The sequence below is a fragment of the Mus pahari genome, chromosome 2 (assembly GCF_900095145.1).
Source record: "Mus pahari chromosome 2, PAHARI_EIJ_v1.1, whole genome shotgun sequence".
In the NCBI taxonomy this organism is placed as follows: Eukaryota; Metazoa; Chordata; class Mammalia; order Rodentia; family Muridae; genus Mus; species Mus pahari.
The window spans coordinates 121108816-121135271 of NC_034591.1; the positions used below are offsets into that span (position 1 = coordinate 121108816).

General features: G+C 35.9%; 1 protein-coding gene across 2 annotated transcripts in view; it reads left to right on the forward strand.

The window, feature by feature from the left end:
- Positions 1–26456, forward strand: part of LOC110315735 (contactin-6) — a 334773-nt gene that overhangs the window by 177298 nt on the left and 131019 nt on the right. For both annotated transcript variants that reach the window (XM_021189718.2, XM_029534884.1), the window contains one exon: positions 6924–7019. In XM_021189718.2, coding sequence (XP_021045377.1) covers positions 6924–7019 — 96 coding nt within the window. The remainder of the gene's footprint in view (positions 1–6923; positions 7020–26456) is intronic.

Sequence of the window (26456 nt, forward strand, 5' to 3'; positions counted from 1 at the left end):
TTTCATCTACTATGCATATTTTCCAGGCACATATGTATTTCCCCTTATCCTCAAAAGTTGGAAGTGTTCTTTTCTCGATTCTGGCTGATGGACCCTTGCTACTCACAACCTTCCTTCAAGCTTATGAGACTTGGCAAGTCACTGACCTCCTTCCTTCTCAGGAGCTGGCCCTGCCAACATCTCTTCTGAATGTGATCCTCGGGCCTTGGCATCGAACATACAGTTTCTTGCTTTAATTAAGCTGAGATACATTCCTAAACGTGACAGCTGCAAATATGCATCCTCCGTCCAATTTAATATTGGAATACTTAACATTGTGTGGACTTCATTTTAAGTACATTTTTTGTAGCCCTTGTCCCTCTACTGTGGCATGGGGGTTCCAGGAGAGAGCATATGGCCCAGTAATTCTTTAAAGCTCACTTTATGGGCCATTTTTGGGCACTTCCTGCTGGGCTTTGGAACAGAGCCTTGTTTGTGACTGCATTTTTGCTTATGTTTCTGCCAAAAGGGAAAAAAAGGCAATAAAACCACAGGGCCCTATAAGCTATGGTCATCAGAATAGCGTAATGAAAGCAACAGTCAACAATTGAGGTCTTTACCAGCAACCAGCACAGCAGGGCTTAAACCTTGAGCACAAGGACAGCTTATGCAGGTCACCTTTGTGGTTTATGGAATATCTCAAACTGTTATAGAGTTTGAGACAATCTCAGTGTGGGACCTAACAGCACAACAATTTCTTAAGCAAAATATAAAAAAGGATAACATAAAAATAGAAGTTGGTGGGTTTTCCTTGATCTCTTCTTGGAGAAAGATAAATCTAAACTTTGAAAGAAAAGCTCTAGGTCTACATGGATCCCTTAGTTCTTGCCTCAAATTTTATCTTAACTAAATTGTGATTTTTTTTTTTTTTTGGTTTTTCGAGACAGGGTTTCTCTGTATAGCCCTGGCTGTCCTGGAACTCACTTTGTAGACAAGGCTGGCCTTGAACTCAGAAATCCGCCTGCCTCTGCCTCCCGAGTGCTGGGACTAAAGGCGTGCGCCACCATGCCCGGCTTTTTTTTTTTTTTTTAATTGTGATTTTTTTTTTTTAAGCTGACAGAAAGATATTTGAAGTAAAGACTCGATAGAGAAAAATATATCCACCTGAGAGGATTCTCCTTTGAGGGAGCACCTAGTGTGAATAAAGGCAAAATCGTATCTTGACTATGATCTCTGTGCTATCAAACAGCTTTAATATATGAATTATGAATTTATTCATAGTCACATTTTGCAACATCTATGTTTTGATAGCTAGCAAGATTTGTGTGACTTTAAAGAGAAGGTGATTTCCTTCGTGGCAGCTAATAGAAACCCTATTGTGATCACAAAGATCCCAGAGAAATGATGCCACCAATGAGTACCATTTACCTGAAATTGAAAAAAATGGTTAGGTGTCAGAGATCTTATCAACATGCGTATAATGACTTCTGATTAACACTGAAAACACGACTCCTGATTCTGTATGTAAGAGGATGATGATGTGACTCAAATCTAGAGCTCCTTAATACCATGCAACCAAAGTTCTTATTACTCATTTTGACAGTGTTTTCCTTTCTGTGACCACGAAAAAGCAGCAATACATGCCAAATATAATAGTGAAGAGGGATAAAAGCATTCTTAGATTAGCCAGCTCTTAGACCTACAAGACATAGAAACATCAAGGTCTATTTATTGACTTTAGTCCTGAAATATAGTTAGGGAGCTTTTCATTCAAAATGATGCAAAGCAAAGTCATAAAGAAATTACAGGTTAAGCCAATAGCTTTATTTATTCAGCACTGGAGATTGAATCCAGAGATCTTACACTGTTAGACAAACGTATACCACTACCTTATGACACTAACTATATGATTTCATACTGATGGTACCAAAATACATTTGGCCACTTCAGTTTTATGATAACCAAAGAGGAAATAGAACAGGATGGATTATTAATACTTCACAAAATACATACCTGGCACACCAGATTCTCAGTTAGCACACAGCTCATGACCCTTGATGAAGAACAAATAAAAAAAAAAGGAGTTCAATTATAGGGGATCATTATACTCTGTTGGGGGAAAGTTTTCATTTTTACAAGTCTGGAACTGGTACTGGAGAGATGGCTAAGTCAATGAAATACTTGTCTTGTGAGCAGGAGGGCCTGTAATTCCCAGAACACTTGTAAATAAAGCCAGGCATGATGGCTGAAACTTGTAATCCCACCCCTGGAGAGTAGATAGGTTACCAGGTCTTGTTGGCTAGTCAGCCTTCACTCAGGTAAGCTAAGGCCAATAAGGATAGTTTCTGAGTGACACTTGAGTATGTCCTTCAGGCTTCATGTGCACACTCATACACATGCTTGCCCACTTGCACAAACATACATGCCATGCACACAATCATACTCAAGGGGAAAAAAAGTCAAGAACAGATAGATGCATTGCTAAATATACATATAGTACTTCATGCATCTCTTTTTCTGAATCCAGTATTTTACATCTTGAAAAGCAAAGCATATTTATTTAGAAACTAGTCTAGTAAAAAACAAACAAACAAACAAACAAACAACGGTAAACTACGGATGCTTTAAACAGAGATATCTACCTGTACAAATGTATCTGGAAGCCAAATGTTTTGTTCAAGTTGTGTTTGTAGATGAATGTATGTGGGCATAGTGTTGATAGAAATACAATGATCTTCTCTCTCTTCCCTTCTGATGCCACTTCAGACATATTCTATATTCCTTATGTTTTTAGTTTTATTCAATTTGGCAGTGAAAACACTGTGTAGATATGTTTCTTAAAATCCCTGTCCTCTCAAATGACCTAGCAAATACAAAAATCTTTTCAGTTTTATCAGGAGATTTGGGGCCACTAGCTAAAGCTCTTTATTCTAATCAGCAAATACCCTGCAGACCATATTATATCCACAGCACAAGATTAGTTCTCCTGATTCTACTTTTTTACAGAGGATGGTCCCTCCACATGTTCTCTAAAAATTATTCTCCTAGTTTAACAAGCAATTAATCAGTATAGTCTTCTAAACCCTTTCATGTTCTTCCTAAATCTCCCCTCCTGTTGTCAGTCTACTCTTAAAAGTTTGTTTGTACACCTTTGAGCTACAAGCCCTCATCTACGTGATTTTGTCTCAAAATGCCAATGAGTTCTCTTGCCAAAGTCACATATGATCATCAACTCCTGTATAATCTTTTTCTACAAGTGAATTGCTATGATCTGTATTTTTACTTGTTCCTTTATTTTTCTCTCACCCTTCCTCCTCTCTTATTGTCTCTCCGCCTCTGAAGAGTACATATTTTCAGTAATTGAATCTAGAGACATATTTGCTAAATTGATCATCTCAAAAATTGGAGTGTGTGATATCTGTTCCCATGGCTTGAAATAGTTTATTTACTGGCAAATCCTCTTCTTACACATCTGGGTTGTAGCTTCCCCGACACCAGGGATGAAGTGCTTAATAGAATTTATGTCTCTACTATATTCTCTTATTTGTCCAACAAACATAACTTTTCAAATCACATTATGGTAAGGTGTTTAAAACCTTAAAAATTACTCTCATGTCATATATGCTATGTTTATAAAATGTTCATAGAGGAATTGACACACCTCAATTACTCTTATGCTATAAACAATTTAAAAAATAATCATTTTAAGATACTTTATAACAGTTTAATGGGCTGCTAATATGTAGGTTTTATATTGTTTCTTTTGTAATTCAGTAGTGGTATAGCTATATTCAGAAATACAGCTTTCTTCTATTTTTAACTTTGACATTAAGATATACATTTTTAATTTAGACAAGGATGTTTTGTAGCCAATTCTATCTTGTGATTCCTCTTCCATGGTCTCTTTGCCTATCAAATAAAAAGTGCGCACCACCATCCAGTATCATTTTAAGCATTCTCCAAATCGATCTTTTCTGCATTCATAGCTTCTTTCTAAGTAACAGAAGTAGGTGCAATTTTTATAATGATTATTACCTTAAATCAAAATCAAGTATTTTCTTTCAATCTTAGAATAGCCCATACATATACAAATTTCAGAACCCTAAATCTATTTACAGCATTGGTTTCTCTGCACCATAAAATCTGTGCATTTAGAATTTTGGTGACATTTATTTATTTATTTATTTATTTATGTGTTTTTTTGAGACAGGGTTTCTCTGTATAGCCCTGGCTGTGCTGGAACTCACTCTGTAAACCAGGCTGGCCTCCAACTCAGAAATCTGCCTGCTCTGCCTCCCGAGTGCTGTGATTAAAGGCGTGCGCCACCACGCCCAGCCACCATTTACATTTTTATGAAAGCATTGTCCTCCCTTTTCCCATAATCCAAATGTAAGTCATCATAATATCTATTAGATGTGTATTTTCTTCATTTCCTTTAAAGGGTGCCTAAGACTAAAAGGTTTAAATACAATAATAAAGGGATTACTGCAAATATGCCTCCAGTACAATAGAAATTTACTTGTGCTTCTGAGTCATATACCCAGCTTTTAAAAGTAATTAAACTCATTTTTAATGTACCATGCATTTATACAACATAAACTGATCATATCCATCCATCACCACCACCATTCACCTCCTCCTACAACCCCCAACCCATCTCTTGGTCAGCTTCAATTTAGTTTATTACTTTGTTATCAATAATGGATAGAATTCAGTTGGCACTCTGCATAAGTATATGTGTATGTGGTTATCCACTGGGTCATGAGCCAACTACCAATAGCCAATCCTTAAAGTATAGTGATTTTTCCCAACCTCATCTGCACTGAATAACAGTAGCTCCCCAATCCATGCTGGAATTTTGACCATGTTGATCTTGTGTGGGTAAGCGTAGTGCTGTGATTTGATGCATAACAGCACTGTTTTTTCGAGAAATCTCCAAGTCCAGACTAGTTTCCACCACTTTTCCACAATGTTCCCTAAGCTTTGCATGGAAAGGTTGATATAGTACCAGCTACAAATCAGTTTAAAGTTATATATACCCTTGAATATATATATATATATATATATATATATATATATATATATATATATATATTTATTCAAAGTGGTGGTCACGTTTTGTTAGCAGTGTACTTTGTTTTTTCTACAGGTCTTCTGGTTCCCTATTAGATAGTTAGCAGAATTACAGACAGTGAGTCAGGCCTTTGTGATTCTCTGTTATCCTTACAAATAGACCTTCTGTGCTTAAACTTCATTCCTACTCTTTGCAAGGATTTTTGCATTAACCATACTACCTATTAGCAAAGAAACTTCTTTGAACTAAGTTGAGAGAAGCACAATTCTATGGTAAAAATAAGTATTTAGAAGGCAGTTTGATAGCATAACTACTTAGTAAAACAAAACAATATGTTTCTCCCTTAAGACCTATGGTATCCTCAGTCATGAATTTTGACCAGGGTTATAGTACCTGGCATGAAATCCTCCCTGTTGAATACATCTCATATTTAACGGAACAATTAGTTATTCCAAAATTAACATTTCATTACTGTAGCAAAATGTACATTTTGCCTGGGTGTTCAATATTGTGGCACAAAATGTCTAGTGCTACATAAGACCACTGGCGTCTTTTGTCCTTTAGCTGTCCTCAAAGTACCTTCTGGCCACACAAGGCACTTTGGAAGGAGAAGAGTTTCCTAGTCAGTTCAAGGTTGACTTCTCTGTGTTCTGTTACCAACATGAGGGGTGTCTTCATCAGTAGGCTCTTAAAACATAGTTATGGTTCCTTTTCACTCAACTTTCATGTCTAAAATGTAGCTTCTGAATGCTGTGGCTTCCATTTTGTTGACACATTAAGAGGTAGTTAAGTTGAGTGTAAAGGAACCATGAATATTTGTACAGATGCTCTTTTAAACACGTTTGTTTTTGTTTAGTATATATTCTACAAAGAAATATGAAGATGTATTATCTAGTAGAAGAAATACATTTGATTGCAACCCTGCCACTACAAAAGAAGGGAGCACAAATCTTCACAAATGGTGGACTCTGCTTCAAAATGGTGGTCACGTTTTGTTAGCAATGTACTTTTTTTTTCCCTACAACTCTTCTGATTTTCCCATTAAATACCCAGTGAATCAGGCCTTTGCAATTCTCTGTTATTCTCACAAATATACCTTTTGTGCTTAAACACCATTCCTGCCCTTTATAAGCTAATCCATCCACTGAATCATTCAATCAATCAATCAATCAATCAATCAATCAATTATACCAAAGAAGACATTGACATTCAGAGGGGATTAAACATTTGCTCATTCCTGGAGGCTAACTGACTTTTTTCTAGGAATACTGAAAGATTTATAACTTAACAAGATGGCTTATGATGATTTCATCTATCTCTGAATTTTCTAGGGTTCCTTGATGTAGGAAATCACAACATGTCAAGAATAAACTTTGTGAAGGGGTATAAAGAAGATAGAGAATGAACTTTGTCTCACTGGTTCTGTCCACAGCAACTTGCTCTCTGTGCCAATCTAACCTAAACTGGAGAAATTGTCTAACCATCAAGTGGCAGCTAAGACATTAGACTGAGACTTAAGCACATGGGCTGCATATTGTCCTAAACAAAGTACATCTGGACATACAAAATATGTACTAGGCTTAGAGTACAATCTGCTGAGTTACAAACTGAGAGAGTATAAGGAAGTAGTTAGTGAGTAGTCTTAAACATGTTTATCACAGATGCTACTCAATCATATTAAAAAGTAAGTTAGAAAGAAATGTAAGATTTTGTGAATGAATCATCACTGAAGGTAAATTAGTCATTTATCTGGTAAGCTAAATATGAGTAGCTGTTACTCCTAACAATCCCAAGTTCTTAGGATATTCAGATTCTTCTGAATTACTTCTGAAAACAAGGAATGCTGAACCTATTTTATTTGTTTTCCAAGATATTGAAGACTTTGAAACCAAAACCAGAAGCACAGTATCTGTCCGAGAAGGTCAAGGAGTGGTACTACTCTGTGGCCCACCACCACATTTTGGAGGTAGGTTATGGGTAGTTTGTGTCTGTCATTCCATTAGACTCCATCAGAAGATGGAGGTACAGAGGGTCTCATAATCATTCACATTCCACCATACACTCAGAGGAACTATCAAATCCCTGAGAAATTCATCAACCATATAGAAAGTTCTGCATCCCAATGTTTTTATTTAAAATTAGTTTTCATTTAACTATGGAGCAAATATGTCCATAAGCAGTTGAACCTGAGAGCTGTAAATAGTGTTGGTGTTAGACCTTTGTATAAAACTAATAGCATGGTGGGAGGCTAAGATCTGCCAATCATGGCAATGTAGAAGGCAGATAAGTCTCTTTGAGCCTCAACATCCTCAGTGTAGAATTAGTCATAAGTTATAAACAATGATAGATATCTAAACGAATTTGAGTTTTATAATGGCTATTACCTTATTAAAATTGAAAGCTAATTTTTTTTCTTTTTTTCTTTTACTTTTTTTTTGGGGGGGGGTTAGAGTTTCAAGACAGGGTTTCTCTGTGTAGTCCTGGCTGTCCTAGAACTCACTCTGTAGACCAGGCTGGCCTCAAACTCAGAAATCCACCTGCCTCTGCCTCCTGAGTGCTGGGAATAAATGCGTGTGCCAATATGCCTGGCTTGAAAGTTAATTTTCTTAATTTTTTAATTTTGATTTGTATATAGAGGTAAACTCCAACACTCTTCTTGGTCTTATTCATTGGAAAAGAGAAGCAAGCATTCTAGTTTCCAGATTCTCAGCACATGAGCAACTATAACATATTCATATTAACCCCATTACAAAATTGGAGAGTTATGAAAAGAAATAAGACAGATAATTTTAAGTCAAAAGGCAAACGTATTCCTAGTGTAAAACTGCAACTTATTTCTAAATCTTTAAAACATTTAATTTTTTAATTTTATATAACCTTTTTGGTATGCTAGCACAAAAGAAAAAGAACCTAACTAGAAGTTAACAGTATATTTTTCCTCTCTACTAACAAATATGTTCAAATGAAGTGTTAGAGAAGATTTACCATTCACACAATGCTGTCTCAGCATAAAGCTATATTCCTGCGAAGTGTACAAACCTAGCTTACTTAGGCTTTTTGGCAGTGTCTATTTGCTTTTAAGTTTATGGAAAATTCTGCTTTAGTGCGATCATCTGAGACTCAAAAACAGGAAAGCACCAGATTCTGATCACACTCAAAGATTTCTGATATTAAAAACCTGTTCCAACTTGGTTTAATCATAGGTGATAGAAACGTAAAACAGCTGTAAGTTAACTGGTTATTTGTGTGCAATGAAAGAAACTCAAAACAGAAGCTTAGAAAGACAGATGTTCTCTTTCCCAACTCCAAATGAGAAAGGATTTGTTAATTTTTTTAAAAGCAAAATGCTGTCACTGTCATGTCCTAAGTCCTGTGAAACTAAGTCAGTGGACGTCACAACATACATTAAAGGAAGAACTTTGTAAGGACCAAGGCTTTTGGATGAGAATGAAGACAAATTTGCCTTTTCTTCATAGAGAACCATCTGCATGATTCCATAGATACCTTTTCATAAAAATGTGTGTGTGTCATAAAAGTTTCCTCCTGAATAGGTTTAGCACTCACCAACAGTGACTCCATCTTTTTGAGGACAGGTATGAAGGAATAATGTTCTTTGGTCTTTGTATCTTTTTATATCTTCTGCTGTATGTATCTCTCTCTCCACTGTCATATTTTAATTCAGAGCTCTTTATTCCCTTAAGTCGCTTGATTCCCAAGTGTCAGATGTTCATTTGTTTAAGATTTTCCCCAATGGAAAAGTTTTATCTGTTTCTTTTTTTATAAGAACGCTATTGATTTTTGTGTGTTGTCTTTTGCTACTTTGCCAGATTTGTTTATTGGTGCTAGAAGTCTTTTTATGCAATCCCTGGGGTTTTCTAAGTATAGAATCATATGATCTTCAAAGAGAAATAAATTGAAATCAACCTTACTTGTTTCCTTCAAGTTTTATTTAATTCTCCTGCCTGATTGCCATGGCTGCCATTCCATACTATACTGGATAACAGTGGTGGCTATCTTCATCATGTTAATGGCTCTAGAGGAGAGAAGGTTTCATTATTTCTCACTAATCTTGACATTAGCTATAGGTTCATCAATTAGGCTGAGCTGTGATGCATTAATATCTAATTTATTACGTGTTATAAAAATCTCTTATTTATTTGATGTATGTGAGAGTCTGTTGATTTTTTGTGAGCTAAATTATTTCTAATTCTTATGTGATAGCAATATTACCTCTCTTAAAAAGCAACTATAGACTTCATATTGACATTAGGTCATAAAAACCAGTGCATTTTAAAACAAGTTGCATATTATGTAGTTTTGTGCCTTTCTGGTGGCACACAGATAGCACAGTGAATGCAGAGAGTAGTTCTGCATTAAGGAAGAAGTCATAATAATAAGTTAGATTGTTCATCTAGTATGTTCACATAAATATATTCAAAACATCACTTAACAATAGAAGTCTGTGAAATAAACTTCAGTGGGTTTTATGAAGAAACATTCTATGAACACAAGACAAAATGACATATTTGAGTTCTATATGTCTGTCTGCCGAAGACAGTTTGTGAATGTACAAGGAAGAAATGAAAAAAGTTTGTAGATTTTCCATGTAAATGTGCACTAATAACACGGCACCGTAACAAACTAAGTATTCTAGTGCATATCCATCGAAGCAGAACAGCTGGGATTTTCATTAGATAACCTCTGCCTGCCTGCCTGCCACAGATCATCATGGCTGGACTATTGACATTATCTCATAAAAGAAGGGGTTTAGATGGTCACTGAACTTTCATCTGAGATTCCATCTACCACTCCCAAACATTTGCATGCAACATTGCCTTCATTGCACATGGCCTGGGCTGGGATTTTATGCAAAGAGATATATTTCATATTCTGAGTGGGCTAATGGAAAGAGGATCCATCTACATGACTATGCAGAAAACATCATCTACCCTGGGAAAAGATATTCCAATGTAATTTTGATGTCACTACTACTCTTTGCAAAAACCCTCACCCACACTCTGTAAGTATGTAAAATAAATTACTTGGTTCCATAATATGAACTTTGGTGGATATGATGGTTTGTGTATGATCGGCCCACGGAGTGGCACTATTAGAAGAAGTGGTCCTGTTGGAGTAGGTGTGGCCTTATGTCACTGTGGGTTTGGCTTTAAGACCCTCATCCTAGCTACCTGGAAGTCAGTATTCTGATGAAGATGTAGAGCTCTCAGTTCTTTCCTACACTGTGCCTGCCTAGATGCTACCATGCTTCTACCTTGAAGATAATGGACTGAACTTCTGAACCTGTAAAACAACCCCAATAAAATGTTGTTCTTATTAAGACTTGGCTTAATAAGTTTTACTGTTCACAGCAGTAAAACTCTAAGACAGTGGTTTAGTACTTTGATTTGTCTTTGAGATGGTATGAGAAGGGAGTAGACAGGGTTTAGGAATCCCAGTGAGAGAGATTTTCTTCCTTTAACTTCCTTTAGTTGTAATAACATTACAACAAAATATAACATAACATAAAAAGTTAATTTGATATAAAAATATAATCTAACATAACATGATAACATAACATCAGTAGACCATAAAGTATCATATTCTTCCAGCTGAACAGATATGATTAAGAAATTATTTGTCTTTCTCTTTTTGAGTGAATAAAATAAAGCTTATTTCTATCATTGATAAATTATAAAAACCTCTACCAACATTTAACCTTAACCAAAAGTATAGACAGGCTATCCCTCTGGGAGGAAGGAGAGTGGGGGATGGAGGACAAATGGTGAACAGAGGACAGAGAACAGAGAAGGACTTTAGGGAGGCTGAAGTTATTCTATTACAGAATGGACCCATGAAATAAAAAAGCAATCCATGTACTTATATTGAAAGCAATCATGATATAAGTTACGACTTCATTACATAATATTTTAATAAAGTCAGATATGATTTTTATGTACTGTCTCATTTAAAACTATGTTATCTGTACCAGTAAGTTTCTTTTCTCTGAAATATATATATATATATATATATATATATATATATATATAAAATCTCATAATCAATAATTAAAGATAAAAAGCTTGTTTGGTGTCTTAGCTTTTAAATTGGTATCCATTGCCAGATGATAATAGAGGGAACCATGTAGCATAGTTAAATTGCTCTTTCATGGCCAGTATAAAAAAGGAAGAATATAGGCTCATGTTGTCCTCTTTGAGGCCATAATTCCTGTAACCTTGAGACCTTCCACTAAGCTCTATTATTAAAAGATCCACTATTTCACTTTCCACCATTATATTATCTATGATTTTAACTGGATGGACCTTGGTGGGGCAGCATTTAATATTGAAACTATAAAAATATGATTATGAGTTTCATGATGGTTATATTCTTCCTTTGTTCATATAATTCTAAGTACTCTGAGTTATTGGACCAGATTGTAAGAGTACTGCCAATTTTTCCAGACCTGGATCCCATCTGCAAGACACAATGAGAGCTCACTACTGTTCTATGGGTTTAACAATACTGAAATAGAAAAAAATCACACACACACACACACACACACACACACACACACACACACACACACAATCACTACATTGCAATGATTCTTTGGATTGCAGTTTGGTACTTGGGCAAACAATTTTTTCTAATACATTTCTGAAGATTGCCAAAGTCATGACCCTCTATATAGACATATGAGCTAGACAGATTACAATCCTTCTATCAAAAAGTTTTACCCCCAGGGATAGCTTTGATTGAGGGCATAAGACATTTGAAACAAAAGCTTTCATAAGTCATCCTCAATGCTTTAATGTATAATACTCTCAAATTTTCAGAGCCTCAAGAAAACCCTCTAAGACAAAGCCCCAAGTTGATCATAAAAGGATGACATATATCCATACACATCCATATATATATATATATATGTGTGTGTGTGTGTGTGTGTGTGTGTAAATTAAAAGATAATGATGTACCTATAAGTTTATTTCTATATATTCATCATATGAAACTTTATTGTAAAATGACAATAGAGAAATAACTCATGTTTTAAATAATAAAAAATCATCTTTTCAAACAGATAATAGTTTTCACCAGAGCCAAAGGAAATCTTCCCCTTAACTTTGAGGGTAAGATATTCTCAATCCTTCCCTCATAAATATTGTGAATTTTTATTTGTGTTAAAGGAACTATCATTTAATTTTTACAGGTACAACTTTTAGTCAGATAGAACCATTCACTATGTGCCAGTGGTTCAGATCAACTGTGCCCGTGGAAGATAGTACTGTTTTGTGAGCCCAGTGTTTGAATTCACATCATAAAGATGTTGACAGTTTAAGTTAAGTGAAAATTCACTCTAAGGAAAGGCTCAAAATTGTGTTGTTTAAAAAAAGTGAGAGCAGAAAATTATACTGAGAAAATTTGCATATTACTTTCCTCTTAGTCAGTGGGTCTTCTCTTTCTGGAGCACATAAAATGACCTCTTATTAGGTAGGAAATCATCGCAACACATAGCATCACTCATGGCAAGCTTGGTAAGCATGCCTGTAAACCCAAAACTAAACATACAATAAAGATACTATCATGAGCTGATGACATCTTATTTCATAGTGACTTTAAGACCAGCCTATGATCCATAATGACTGTATGTCTCAAAATCCAAGTCAATTAATCAATTAGCCAGCTAATTAATCAATTAATCCTGAAGCTCCTTGAATATGCAAAAGACAGATGTGATGTTGACATAATAATCATAATCCCACATCATTATTGAGCATGCATATTTCATAATCACTTCATAAATATTTTTGTAAACTTAATAATTGCCCTTGATTTTTCTGTATTCTTAGGGAACAGTGGAGAAAACGACAGTCTTTTACTTTACAAATCATATGAAAAGTTAATAAGAATCATAACAGCTATTAAGAAGTAGGAAAATCTACAGTGGAGGAAAGGGAATATTAAATATCACTAATACTTGCCTTTAGGTAAAGAATTACTGCTTGGATATCTGGGAAGAAAAATTAAGATATGAGAGAAGCATTTTGTGTAAAGATAATTTAGGCATATGTGTGTGTGTGTGTCTATGTATGTATATGTATACGTATATGTATACGTATATAGTACATGTGCTGACACCATATCTGGAACATTAGAGGAACAAGAGAAACATCAGTGTGGACATAACAAAACATTAATAGGAGTATCAATGAAATTGCAGAATCCTACTTTAATATATTTTAAGGCCTTTAATTTAATTCTGTTTCATTTTCTGAATAAGATCAGAATATACTAAATCAAACTGAACAAGAGGGAGACCCACTTCCTGTGACTTCTATTTTTATTATTTCCCAGTCACGAAGAGTATCATCTTGAACAGTAACTACAATATTGAGGTGAGAGATGATGCACTTAGACCCATGGATAGCTGTCAATAGAGCATAACTCACCATCTTCAGGCTATGTGTAGAAAGTATAATTAAAATATTTCCTTAAAATTTGGATGAAGATTAGATGCGAAAATTGAAAATAAACATTGGTTCTGTGTCCTTGGCATCAGCAACTTGAAATTGGATGTTACTAATTAGTGATATGGAAAAACAAAAGGGAGAACAAGGAGATAAAAAGAGATGAAGATGATTGGGATTTTAATTTAGGTTTATGGTATTTTTTTTTTTTTTTGAAAATTTCTTACACTATACACTTCCATCTCTCTACTCACCAAAGTCATGTTCTTTCTATATAAAAAAAATCAAAAATATCAAAATAATGAAAGCACACACACACACACACACACACACACACACACACACACACACATTCACACATGAGAAGTCATTTAGCCAAATACTCCTGAATGTATGGCCTATATTAAAGCACTGTTTATATACCCAATGTCATTCTCTTGAAGAAAACTAGTTTTCACTTTCCCAGCAGCTACCAACTGTTAATACCTTCTTGGCTAGGCGTGGAAAGTTGTGCCAATTTCCCTTTCTCCATGTGGGTACTTTATCTGGCTTATTCTGGTGAAAGTCTTGTCCATTCATTCACAACTCTGAGTTCATACTGCATCAGCCGTACTATTTATAAAACACTGCTTAGCTTAGTATATATTTACTGTCACAGGTCAAAGAAATAATGGTGAGAACAGAATATAGTAATTGTTCAGGTAGGGTACAGATTTTAAAATAGCAGTTCACAGAATGTCCTTTCTGCAGACCTGGAATGACAAAGCAAAAAGTTTTAGTTACTTTTTTAATTGTTGTTGTTTTGTCTTGTGGTTTGCTTTTTGTTTTCTCCTAAATATCATCTATAAACCATAAAAAAGCCCACTGACCTGCAGTTCAATGGTAGCAAATTTCCCAGACCCCTTTCTGCTCTGCTATACAGGAGTTCTGCTCTGTCCTTATGCCCCTCTGTCCCTTTGTCCCTTTGTCCCTCATTCCCATGCAACCTCTCATGTAACATGGTGAGACATTGGACTAAGAAGCTGGAGTAAATGCCTAAGAAATATAATTTGATTAAAATCTAGAACAGCCACGCATATATAGCATTTCCTATCGTATGAATGGGTGAGATGCTGAGTACCTTTATTGTCATAGTTTTTAGGATTTCTATAACTGTGTTAAAACACCATGACCAAAAGTAACTTGAGGAGAAAAGGGCTTATTTATTTTACGTATTCCTGGACATAGTCCACTGCAGAAAGACAAGGTAGGAACTCAAGGCAGAAACTGAACTAGAGGCCATGGAGAGATGAGGCTTACTAGCTCCTTCCTTATAGCTTACTCAATTAGGAATATAGCATCCAGAACCACCTGCCTAAGGGTAGCATAGCACACAGTGGGCTAGGAGCTCTCATATCAATAATTAACCAAGAATATAGCTTACATAGTTGCCCAAAGGCCAATCTGGTGGGTGACATTTTCTCAATTAAAGTTCTTTTTCTTAGAATGATTCCAGCTTATGTCAAGATAACAAAGAATAACCAAGCAACTATGCATTTGGCACTGCATAAAACCAATTTTATGTTTCAATTCATTTACATTTTCAGGGAATATATCTCACTCTTGTAACTTCAGTAATCATTATAAAGTTGTTAATTTGGTCAAGATTGTATATCTGGGAGTCAAGGATGATTATGAAACTATGAATGTGTTTATACTTCTACATGACTTAGATGAATGGCCCATTCTAGCTCAGAGGATGAATTTAGTATTACAAAAAGTATAAAAAAGCATATGAACAGCAAATTGTGTTGATAAAAATTCATGAATAGTGTTTCAACCAGGAAGCATATGGGTTTCCCACTCCTTATAACTGACCAATGTTCAATTAGTTAAGTCTCATGGTTAGTAAAATTCTTTCCCAGAGGGAGACATAAAGCAGTATCTCGCCATTTTCCCTAGGGCACAAGGGCAAACCCAAGCACTATTTCACTGAAGTGCATTCCAGGGAAGCAATTAATTTATCGAGGTTTCCTACAGAAGCTAAGTCAGAGGTTAATAAAGAGTTGGAGATATTCCTCCATAAACTCACTGTACCCAGAAAGCCTTAACCTCCACAGCTGCTTTCTCAAAAGCAGTATAGGAGGAGCCTTAGCTCATGTCCTCCATAGCCTGTATATACTCTACCCCCTGTACTAGACCACAAGCTGCAGTTTTCCATGCACAAAGATACATGCCCACAGTGAAGAGAACAAAAACTACAATTGTATAGTTTACTTTTCAAGCATTCTGTATCATTTTGACTACTAGATACCCCACAGACAACAAACATACCATCATCTTGTCATTGTATATAAATGAGAATGTACTCGGATCTTGACAGATTGCTTTTAAATGTCATAAACCATCCTTGGCTGACAACGGAGTATATAACTCCCTCTCTGTGTACTTCCATGGAGAATATGTATTAAGACAATATAAAACCTGTATAATCCTTATACATTTATATACCTAAACTTCTCTATGTTTCTTTAATTTAGAGATTTTCCCAGAGGTGGTTCCAGAACAAACTGTGTTTTCACTTCTTCTCTAGGTAGAGTTTGCAGTTTAAAATACATCCTAGGAATATCTGGAACTTAGCCATAATGGGTACTCAAGGGGCCTTTATTAGATTGCTTGCAATCCCTAAGAATGCCCTTTCCATAGTTTCAGAGAATAGGTGTGTAAATCAAAAGAGATCTAATAAAATTCTGGTTCCTGAGCAGCATTTGGAGACCCCATAGGTGCTCAAATAGGGACAGATAACAAACATGTAAGGACATTTTCAGTATTATAGCATAACTTTGCTCCACATAACATCGAAGAATTCAAGATAGTAAAGGAATTAATATTCTTGGAGTAGATCTTTGCGGTTGAGCTAGTGTACCCATAGATGATCAAACAATGAGTTCCTCAACTTAAATCCTAAAGGACTATGCTAGGTTTGAAGTATTATAATAAAGTGTACTCATTCTGGAATACCAAAAGGAAGGGGTAAAGGGAGATTATCGATTAAGTATGAGTACTATGTTTCATATTATATATATATATATATATATATATATTCATATATATATTCATATTATATATATTCATATATATATGAATATTCACTTCAAGAAACATTAATTCAATTGTTATATCTGTTCTGCAGCCCTATGAACTTTTAGGAGTAGGAGGGTAAATGTTTACTCCTTTGGTCTCTTTCTCCAAAGATCTAATAAAACTTATACTCCATGTAATGGCTGTATTAGCATTTATATTTCATCTTCATATTTTAAATATTACACTACTGTGTATAAGTCTGTTAAATATGTCAAAACTACAATTGTCCTCTGGGGAAATAAGGGCTGTTTGCGTGCTTGAGAGAGCAGCACATGCTTTTCAACTGCTTACTGCAAATCTGCTATTTTTAATAATAATAGAAGTGTAGAGCATGGTTTCCATGAAAAACTACAAGAATGCTCCAGAAAGGACCAATTATCATTCTGTACTAATGTTACTGCTGAATCATCACAATAAGAATACATTGGCACTATTAATAACAGATAAATGTCATAGAAGGTAGAGAGAATATTTAAGAATCCAATGGCTTTAAACTAAGTGTCTCATGAATTATACATTTAATTAAGAAAAGCCAAATGAGAAGGCTTTTAAACTTCTAACTTAGAAGGCCTATTTTTTTCTTTCCCCATTAAAAAATATACAAATTAAGTCTGCAGGTCATGATGAAACTTACAAAAAAGATGCTTTCCCTGCAGGCTAGCTGTGGGCATGAATGAGCAGAGACGGCCCATGTGGGAAGAGAGCAGGGCAGAAGAGAACAATAATGGCAGGAAGAATTTGGAGCATTATGAGGTGTGACATTACAACTCATGTCTAAAAATAAATGTTTAAGCTATCACATATATAGAGTGATTGACAAGTATCGCGTCAAGTTAAAAAGAAAGAACAGAAACTTCTCTATATACAGATGTTCTCTACCTCTGCTGGCTTTTATTTACAAATGTGCAGAATAGACTGTCATGCAAATGCTAGCCAGGAGAGATCATATATATCGCACATTAGGCCTGAATGGGGGCAGAGGTGAATAATACCACAATACTTCAGCTTCTCCAGTTTCAAAATGAACAAGGAACATGAATCTCAAGTCCTCACTGCCCCCAGTTTATGTGGCACTTGGTAATTACAGTTGAATCCATGGTACTATACATGCCATACTTGCTAACTGAGCACTTTTCCACCTCCATCTCCAGTATACTGACATTGTAGTGTCTTAGCCTTTATTGTTGTTTTTTTAGACTACAGATTGTAATTAATTCCAGTATTTCTCCCTTCCCGTTCCTCTCTCCACACCCTCCCATATACAAGGCACCACACTTTTTCAAATCTGTGGACATCTCTTTTCATTTATTATTCTTGCATACATATGTATATGTGTGCATACACATATTTCTAAATATAACCTGTTGAGTCCATATACTGTTACTTGTATATATTTTCAGGGATTCCTGGAAAAAGGAAAAGAGATGGGTGTGCTCTTCCCTAGGGATTTTCCCCTTTCCTACTCATAGCTTCGCTAAGTTCCCTGTAGCTCTTCCTGTAGGAATGAGGCTTTTCTCTGTCATTTGGTTTGTTCACTGGAGTCATGTCTTAGTCAGGGTTTCTATTCCTGCACAAACATCATGACCAAGAAGCAAGTTGGGGAGGAAAGGGTTTATTCAGCTTACTTTTCCATACTGCTGTTGATCACCAAAGGATGTAGGACTGGAACTCAAGCAGGTCAGAAAGCAGGAGCTGATACAGAGGCCATGGAGGGATATTCTTTACTGGCTTGCCTCCCCTGGCTTGCTCAGCCTGCTCTCTTATAGAACCAAGACTACCAGCCCAGAGATGGCACCACCCACAAGGGACCCTCCCACCTTGATCACTAATTGAGAAAATGCCCTACAACTGGATCTTGTGGAGGCATTTCCCCAAATAAAGCTCCTTTCTCTTTGATAACTCCAGCTGTGTCAAGTTGACACAAAGCTAGCCAGTACAAGTCATTCATGTTAAACTCACTTTTGGGTGAACACGGTAATAAGACCTTGCAGGTATAACTTCTGATGGATCTAGGATATACAATCTCATAGCAAAGTCCCAAATTCTCTGTATATAGTAGTACCTAAGTGTAGGTACTCTTTCTTTCAGCAGTTAGAGCTAGGCGGATGAGGTGTTCAAAGCCTTTCATAGCTGTATAGGGCAGTTAACCAAGCTAGGATACTTGTGACCTTGTCTCATAACAACTACAATGACCACCAACACCACAACAACAACAATCACTACAACCATCAGCACCACCACAACCACAACAACTCATACACTTCAGTTTGTAGATGAAACCCCTCCTTTCTTAAAGCAGTTAAATTGGCTCCAAGTTTCAGTCAGAGAATGTGTATTTCTGCACGGAGAGCCTTAGCTTTTAAATGAGCTTTTAAGGTAGAAAGAATGAGAGGTGGGTCAAGATGGTATGTATTTGACTTACCAAATGGTTAGTAATAAACCCTAGAGTTACTTCAAATGACAGATAAGCCTGCCATCATATGCAGGTTTTTAGATTGTTTGGATTTCACAGAATAGATTGGGTCAATGAAGTATGAAAGAGCAGTACGTACCATTTATCTTTGGACCTTAGATCTTGGAAGTTTGGAAGGAATTCTGTGTGCAGGCAGTGGAATAACAAGGTAGTTGTAGAAGAGTCAAAAGACAGCTTTAAAAGAAGACCAGGGATTAGTCATCTTAAAAATTTAGGTTTGACTTATACTGCTTAAAAATGATAACAACCGCATTCTGAAAACTTACCTGTCTCCTGGACTCTCCAGCACCCCCTTCAGTATACTGAGTGTGTTAGGAACACCCAGTTAACTTTAGAAGACAGTTCTTGGAAGGACAAAACTAAAGTACTTTCTGACATTTTCTTACTTTTCTACATAAACATTTTTCATTTTCCCAATGGGTTTAAATATTCCACTTGTGAAGAAGGATATACCACACATAGGAACAAATGGGAAAGTTTGAGGAGCTGAGATAAAAAATGAATTCACTGAGGGAGAGAAGAAAATTACAGTGTAAGGTCCCAGATTATAGGTTGATGGATACAAAGATCTCTCGGGCACTAGCAGCAACCTGTAATTTTTGTGAAGTGGGAAAGGTTATGTTGCTTTCAGAAAGCTAAGGCATGTTTCTTTGCTCTAAAAGGCCTTCAATAAGGATCCCTAAACTGAGACATGGCACTAGGAATTTGTTCAAGATTGTCTTTATTTGACAAAATGTCCAAAAGATAAGAGTCAGTGAGAATAGGTGAATCCCAGTTACATCTTTTCCTTCTTTTTATGTTGAGTAAAATTTTCCTATCTCGACACGTCTGTGGTTCAGACTGAAGTCTTTGAGTGTCTATTTGATGGAGATGGAAGAGTAGACTAGAGTGAGGCAGAGAGAAGACATGAGTAAAAGGACCTAAAAGAAAGATACCACAGGGAACATAGAATGTCCTGAGTATGGATTTGCAAAACAAACAAACAAATAAAGGAATGTTTGGCAGCTCTGAGAACATGAGAAGAAATTCAAGGTATAGTTTTGAACATGATAATTCACCTGTATCATGCATGTATGATTGGGAATCATCAACTAGTGACATTAAAATACTGAAGATGAAATAGACCATTCACATGTAGGTTACCACATAAATGTAACATAAATATTTTGAATCATTTATTTTGGGCCATCCATAATCACGATTATTTATTCTGTTCCTGATCATTTCTAATGGCAGAAAGAGTTCATTCTTCACCTTAGAAATCATCAACTATCATAGCTTTCAAGTTTACCAATAGATTTTCATCACCCTCATAAGCTCTGGTTATATTCAACGCAAAAGGAACAAAGGTTTTTCTTTTATTGTGGGTTTGGATGTTGCTGCTCTTGACCTCTGCTATTTGTTTGTTTGTTTTTTACTATAAACAGTATGGGAAAGTGGATAATGTATATGTGTGGGAAGTAAAGTTGCTCTCCTTATAGCAACAGAATAAAAACAAAACCGAAGTAAGCAAAGGGACAGATTTGCTTCAGTCATTTTTATGGCATACCACACAAACTGCAGACTCTCACATTAGGCCCCCATTAAGTTTTAAAGATTCCACCATCTCCCAACTGTGCTAGACTGGGAAATTGAGCATTTAATGCATTCCAGAGTCTAGTTACAACATTGTTCTTAATTATATCAAGGGCCCAACAAAATCGTGTCTCATTCAAAAGGCTCAGTAATATCTTGTGCTTCTGTGGTACAGAGGGCCTTTTCTTTACCCCTCCAATGTATGGGGTGGGCTTCGTCTTTGCATACATTTATCTGTAGCTAAAAATATAGGGTTCTTATTTTTCTATTTTACTTATAACATAGTTTCTAGACTTGGCTATGTTTTGTCCAATATTTCTTGGTACACTTGAGATTGAGCAATCCTTTCTCAGTAAAGTCTCCTATAAATACAAAATGAAATCTCAGCTTTCTGAATCTCCTGGACTTTGTTAACAGTGCAGATTGTATGATAAGTTTGTGGAATAGAACTAAATTTAACAATAGGAGCCAAATTACTTATCTGTACTTTTGCAGATTTTACAATGTTTTTAAATGCATATCAGATTAAGAATAAGTGCCTAGAGAAAATGTAATATTTGTTTTGAGTAATTTGAAGTAAGGATACAAAAGTTGTCATTCTGGTGCTTATCCTCATGTTCAGCTCATCTGGCACTATTGTCTTTGTGTGTTCATTTTTGTTTCCATTTACATACAGAGAACATGCATGTAAATTCCAGTATGGTAGAAACATTATACAGCTAGTAAAAATGTGTATATTCTACACCTATTGGGAAAACTACTACCAAATATTGGAGATTTGTGTGGACATTTATAAACTTGAGTTCTTACACTCAAATATATAAACTTTAATAGGTTAGTCTAAACCTCCCATTTTTGATAATATTTCTCACATATGTAGAATTTGGTTTTTTTTCCCCTATAGACTGTAAGATTATTAGGCAAAACTCTACTTCATGCAGAAGTGACGATTTTGTTGCTATTGCTTAAAGTCATAGCTGTACATTATATCTTTATTCCTGAGAAATATGCTTGAAATTTGTCTACTTCTGTTTTTTCTTGCTAGTAATATTTTGTTTTTGTAAGCAGGGTTATTTTATATTTTGCTATATATTATTTCCCCTTCTGTTGCCTCATTTTCTTCTTTCCTTCATAAAACCTGATTCTTTAGTATACTATTAATGAAAAAAGAGTAGTTAGACAGAAACATGCACACACACACACACACACACACACACACACACACAGAGAGAGAGAGAGAGAGAGAGAGAGAGAGAGAGAGAGAGAGAGAGAGAGAGAGAGAGAGAGAGAGAGGTCGGTCATGCATAGTCACCTGCTCACTTATTGCTGACTTGAGTTCTGAACTTCATACAATTCAGCACATTCTGCCTATGGAAATACCCTATCCTCAGTAGGCTGAATCTTCTCATATTAACTAACATAATTAAGATGTGTCTCCACCCTAGACACAGACCAAAATAGTGACTGAGGCAACTGAGACTTAAAAGGACATGCATGGCATGTACTCACTGATATATGAGTATCATATATAGTGTATATTAGCCAAAAAGTACAGAATACCCATGATACAACCTACAGACCATAAGAAGTTTAACAGGAATGATGGCCCAAGTAAGGATACTTTATTACCACTTAAGACGGGTAACAACATAATCATAGTAAGCAGAGGGAGGGAGGTACCTGGGTGGGAGAGTGGAGGGGGGAAGGAAACGAGGGAAGAATCAGGTATAGGGGTGGAACAGGGGAGAAGCCCAGAAGTCCAGAATAATGATTGGAAATATGTAACCTCTGGGGGTCTGCGTGGGAGGACCCTCTGAAAAGCACCAGATACTTGGGAAGAAAGAGACTCCCAGAACTCAGTGGGCATGACCGAAACAAAATGTCAAACAGTGGGGAAAGCAAACCTGAAGAGAAAACCTCCAGTAGGTAGACAAGTCCCAAAATAGAGGGAGAGGTTTACCAACCCACAAACAAAATTTCTGACCCAGAATTGTTCCTTTCTAAAAGAGATGTAGGGACAAAAATGGAGCAGAGTCTGAAGGAAAGGCTGTCCAGTGACTGGCCCAACTTAGATTCCATTTCATGGGTGGGCACCAAAACCTGACAATATTATTGATGTTATTGTGTGGTTACTGACAGGAGCTGAGGACAGCTATCCTCTGAGAGGTTTTAACAGCAGCTGACTGAGACAGATGCAGATACATACAGATGACCATTAGACTGGAAGTTAGGAGAAGGCGGTTGCAACCTCATAGGAAGAACAACAGTTTGAATTAACCTGGACTCCTGGGTGCACCCAGAGACTAAACCACCAGCCAAATAGCATACAGGCTGGTCCTAGTCCCCTGGTAATATGTAATAGAGGACTGCCTTGTCTGGCCTTATTGTGAAAGGATGTGTCTAATCTTCTAGAGTTTAAGGCCCCAGAGAAAGTGGAAAGGCGAACTGGGATGGGAGGCAACATCTGGAATGTAAATATATAAAATAATTATTTTTTTAAAAGAAAAGATTATGTCTACCACTTGATTCTAAATTGTGCCAAATTCACAACTAAACCATGATCTCAGTGGTGGAGACCATATATTTGTAATATTTCTTCATTACTATTTCACCTGGATTTTTCACTGTACAGATATTATTTAATTTAAAATCACTGTTAATAGGTATGCATGTCCCCCCATACTTGAGAGTTCAAGAACAGTATAATTAGTAAAGAATTTTTTAAAATATCTCCTTCCATTTGAAAAAGACAGCTGTATATATAGTGTCTTGATTCCACATCAGGAATATATATATATATATATATATATATATATATATATATAATATATATATATCCATACACACACTATTCACATGATGCAAGACCTCTCTCTGTACAAGAGGCCATTGATTGCATGGACTATTCTTTGGTTACCCTGACTTTCTTGTGTGTAAATATCTATTCACATGAGGATATTTTATTTGCCTAACTGTAAAATGTTTTTCTTCCCCTCTCTGTTACTCTGGACTTATTTTCCTAATTTGGGAAATATCATGAAAACCAAATGTATTTTTCTGTTTCCTTAGTTGTAATTCTCTACACATTTCCCACATTATTCCTAATTTAATATATTCATAAAGCTTTAATCAACAAGAATATTTGTGTATACTCAAAGACTTACAGTCATAAGAAAAACATGAAGGTATATTGTATGTGTGTTTGAGTGAGTGATAAAGAGAGAGAGAGAGAGAGAGAGAGAGAGAGAGAGAGAGAGACAGAGACAGAGACAGAGACAGAGACAGAGACAGAGACCAAAGCTATTTTTTGTTGGAAATAAAAATATCAATCTTCCTGAAAATGGGATATATTTTTAATCTACTTGTATATTTATTCACATAGTTCATGTGTAATAACTTATCTCCGAAAATGAAAATGAACATAGACAATCATAATAATTTTTAATTAACTCTAATCTATGATGATTTCAGATTAGGAAAAAAAAACTCATAAACTCATAGAATAAAAGGTGGTATATTTATAAAATGAATTATCACTTAGAAATAAATAGAATATGTAAATAGTAGAGTAACATAAGTGAATGCTCAACATATTAAAAAAACCAAACAAACTCAAGTACATATCTAAAGTCCATTTTCATTAAAAATAAATATGGCAAAGGTAATTTAATAGTTTAAATCAGAATGTGGTTCCTATACTTGAGGATTAATCTGACAGAAGCATGAGACCATTTCTAAAAGACACCAATGGTTAATATTTTAGTTTAGTGTTGTGTGCTCTAGATACATGTAATATTCATACCTCATATAACTGAACTTTTAAAATCTGTGTATTTTTTATTCATTACATATTTATTTATGAAATTCAAATTTACATATAAGTATTTCAAAGAAATGATAAATAATTAAATATTAATACATGCAATTCATTTTGTCTTTCACCTTGAACTGCTTTCACTTGTTTCTTGTATGCTCTATTGATCTACTTGTCCATTATTCTTACAGTTCTCCCTCACAGAGGTAATTCTTCTGACACGACTCTCCTAAACACACTTCATTGGAGTATACTTCTCTTGTTTGCTAGCACCATTTCTGTTGCTGTTATAAATTTAATACTCTAATAAACAATGTAGGCATGTGTATTAGTCATGCTTCTCTAGAGTAATAAAACTTATAGGATTAATCTCTCTTTACATAAAGAAAGGGTATTTAAAAGAATGCATGCTACAGAGGCATCCAATTCAAAAATGACTGACGATGAATGGAAGGAAGGACCAAGAGTATAACAGTGGTTCAATCCATGTGGATGGATGTCTCTACTGGTTCAAAGTATTGTTCAAAATACACTGGAATCCCAAAGTAGTAGGCCGTAATGCCAATGAAGGAAAGAGCTTACTAGGGATGTGAGAGCAAGCAGACAAAGAGCAAAGGCTTCTTTTTCCCAACATGTTTTTATATAGGCTTCCAGCAGAAGGCATAACCCATATTAGAAATGGGTATGATGGTTTGTACAGGCTTGTGGCACTATTAGAAGGTATGGTCTTGTTGAAGTAGGTTTAGCCTTGTAGAAGGAAGTGTCTCACTGTGGGCATGAGCTTTAACACCCTCTTCCTATCTTCTGGAAGCCAGCTTTTTCTAACGACCTTCAGATGAAGATGTAGAAATCTCAACTTCTCCTGCACCATGCCTGCCTGGACACTGCTGTGCTCCTGCCTTGATGATAATGGACTGAACCTCTGAACCTCTAAGTCAGCCCCAATTAAATGCTGTCATTATAAGAGTGGCTTTGGTCATGGTGTGTAATCACAGCAGTAAAACTCTAACTAAGACAGAAGTTGGTACTAGAGACTGGGTTATTGCTTTAGTAGGACTGACCATTTTTTATTTGGAAGAATAGAAAGTTTGGGACTTTGTGTTTGGAATGCAGTGGAGTACTTTAAGTGGGGCTTAATGGGCTATACTTGTAAGAATAGGAAAGACTTGGTTGCTGAGAGTGATTTGAATTGTTCAGACCTGGCCCAGCATGTTTCAGTGGAGAAGAGGTTCAGTAAACGGTATACAGACTGTTTTTTGTGTTATTTTGGTGAAGAATGTGGCTGCTTTCTGCCATTGTCTGAAGAATCTGCCTGAGGATAAAGTAAAGAGGTTTAAATTAATTGATTTGAAAAAGGAAGTCTCAAAATAGCCTGGTATAAATGCTGTTGTATTGTTACTGAAGTTAACGCTTATGAAAAGCGTTTTTATGAAAATCAGCAAGCTGAGAAAGGAAAAATACAAATTACATGGTCCAAGTATTAAAGGATTACCAGGAAGTAGAATGGAGCTGATTCTTATGTTCTAGGAGATTTCAGATTAAGGGAGTGGGAATTTGTGGAAAGACCTACCCAGCTAAATTTATGGCTAGGCATGGTGGTCTACACCTTTAATCCCAGGAGTAAAGTCAAGCAGATGTATGAGTTCAAGGCCAGCCCAAGGAATGATGTTGCCTGCAGTGGACTCTGTCAGATAACAATTTCCCACTGTCGTGGCAATAAGTTAAACAGATCTTCGTCTGAGACACTTCATCCATTTGATTCTAAGGTGTGGCAAGTTAACATTTAAAACTAACAACCTCATCTCAGTATCCTATAATGCCTCTGTCAAAACACAGGCTCTTTCATGTTGCTGTTATCCACACACCTCTCAGCAGGAACTGCTGTGTCCATAAGTCACATGTTTTGCTTTATTACAGGGTCTTAACACAATTACAGAAATCTTCCCAGAAATT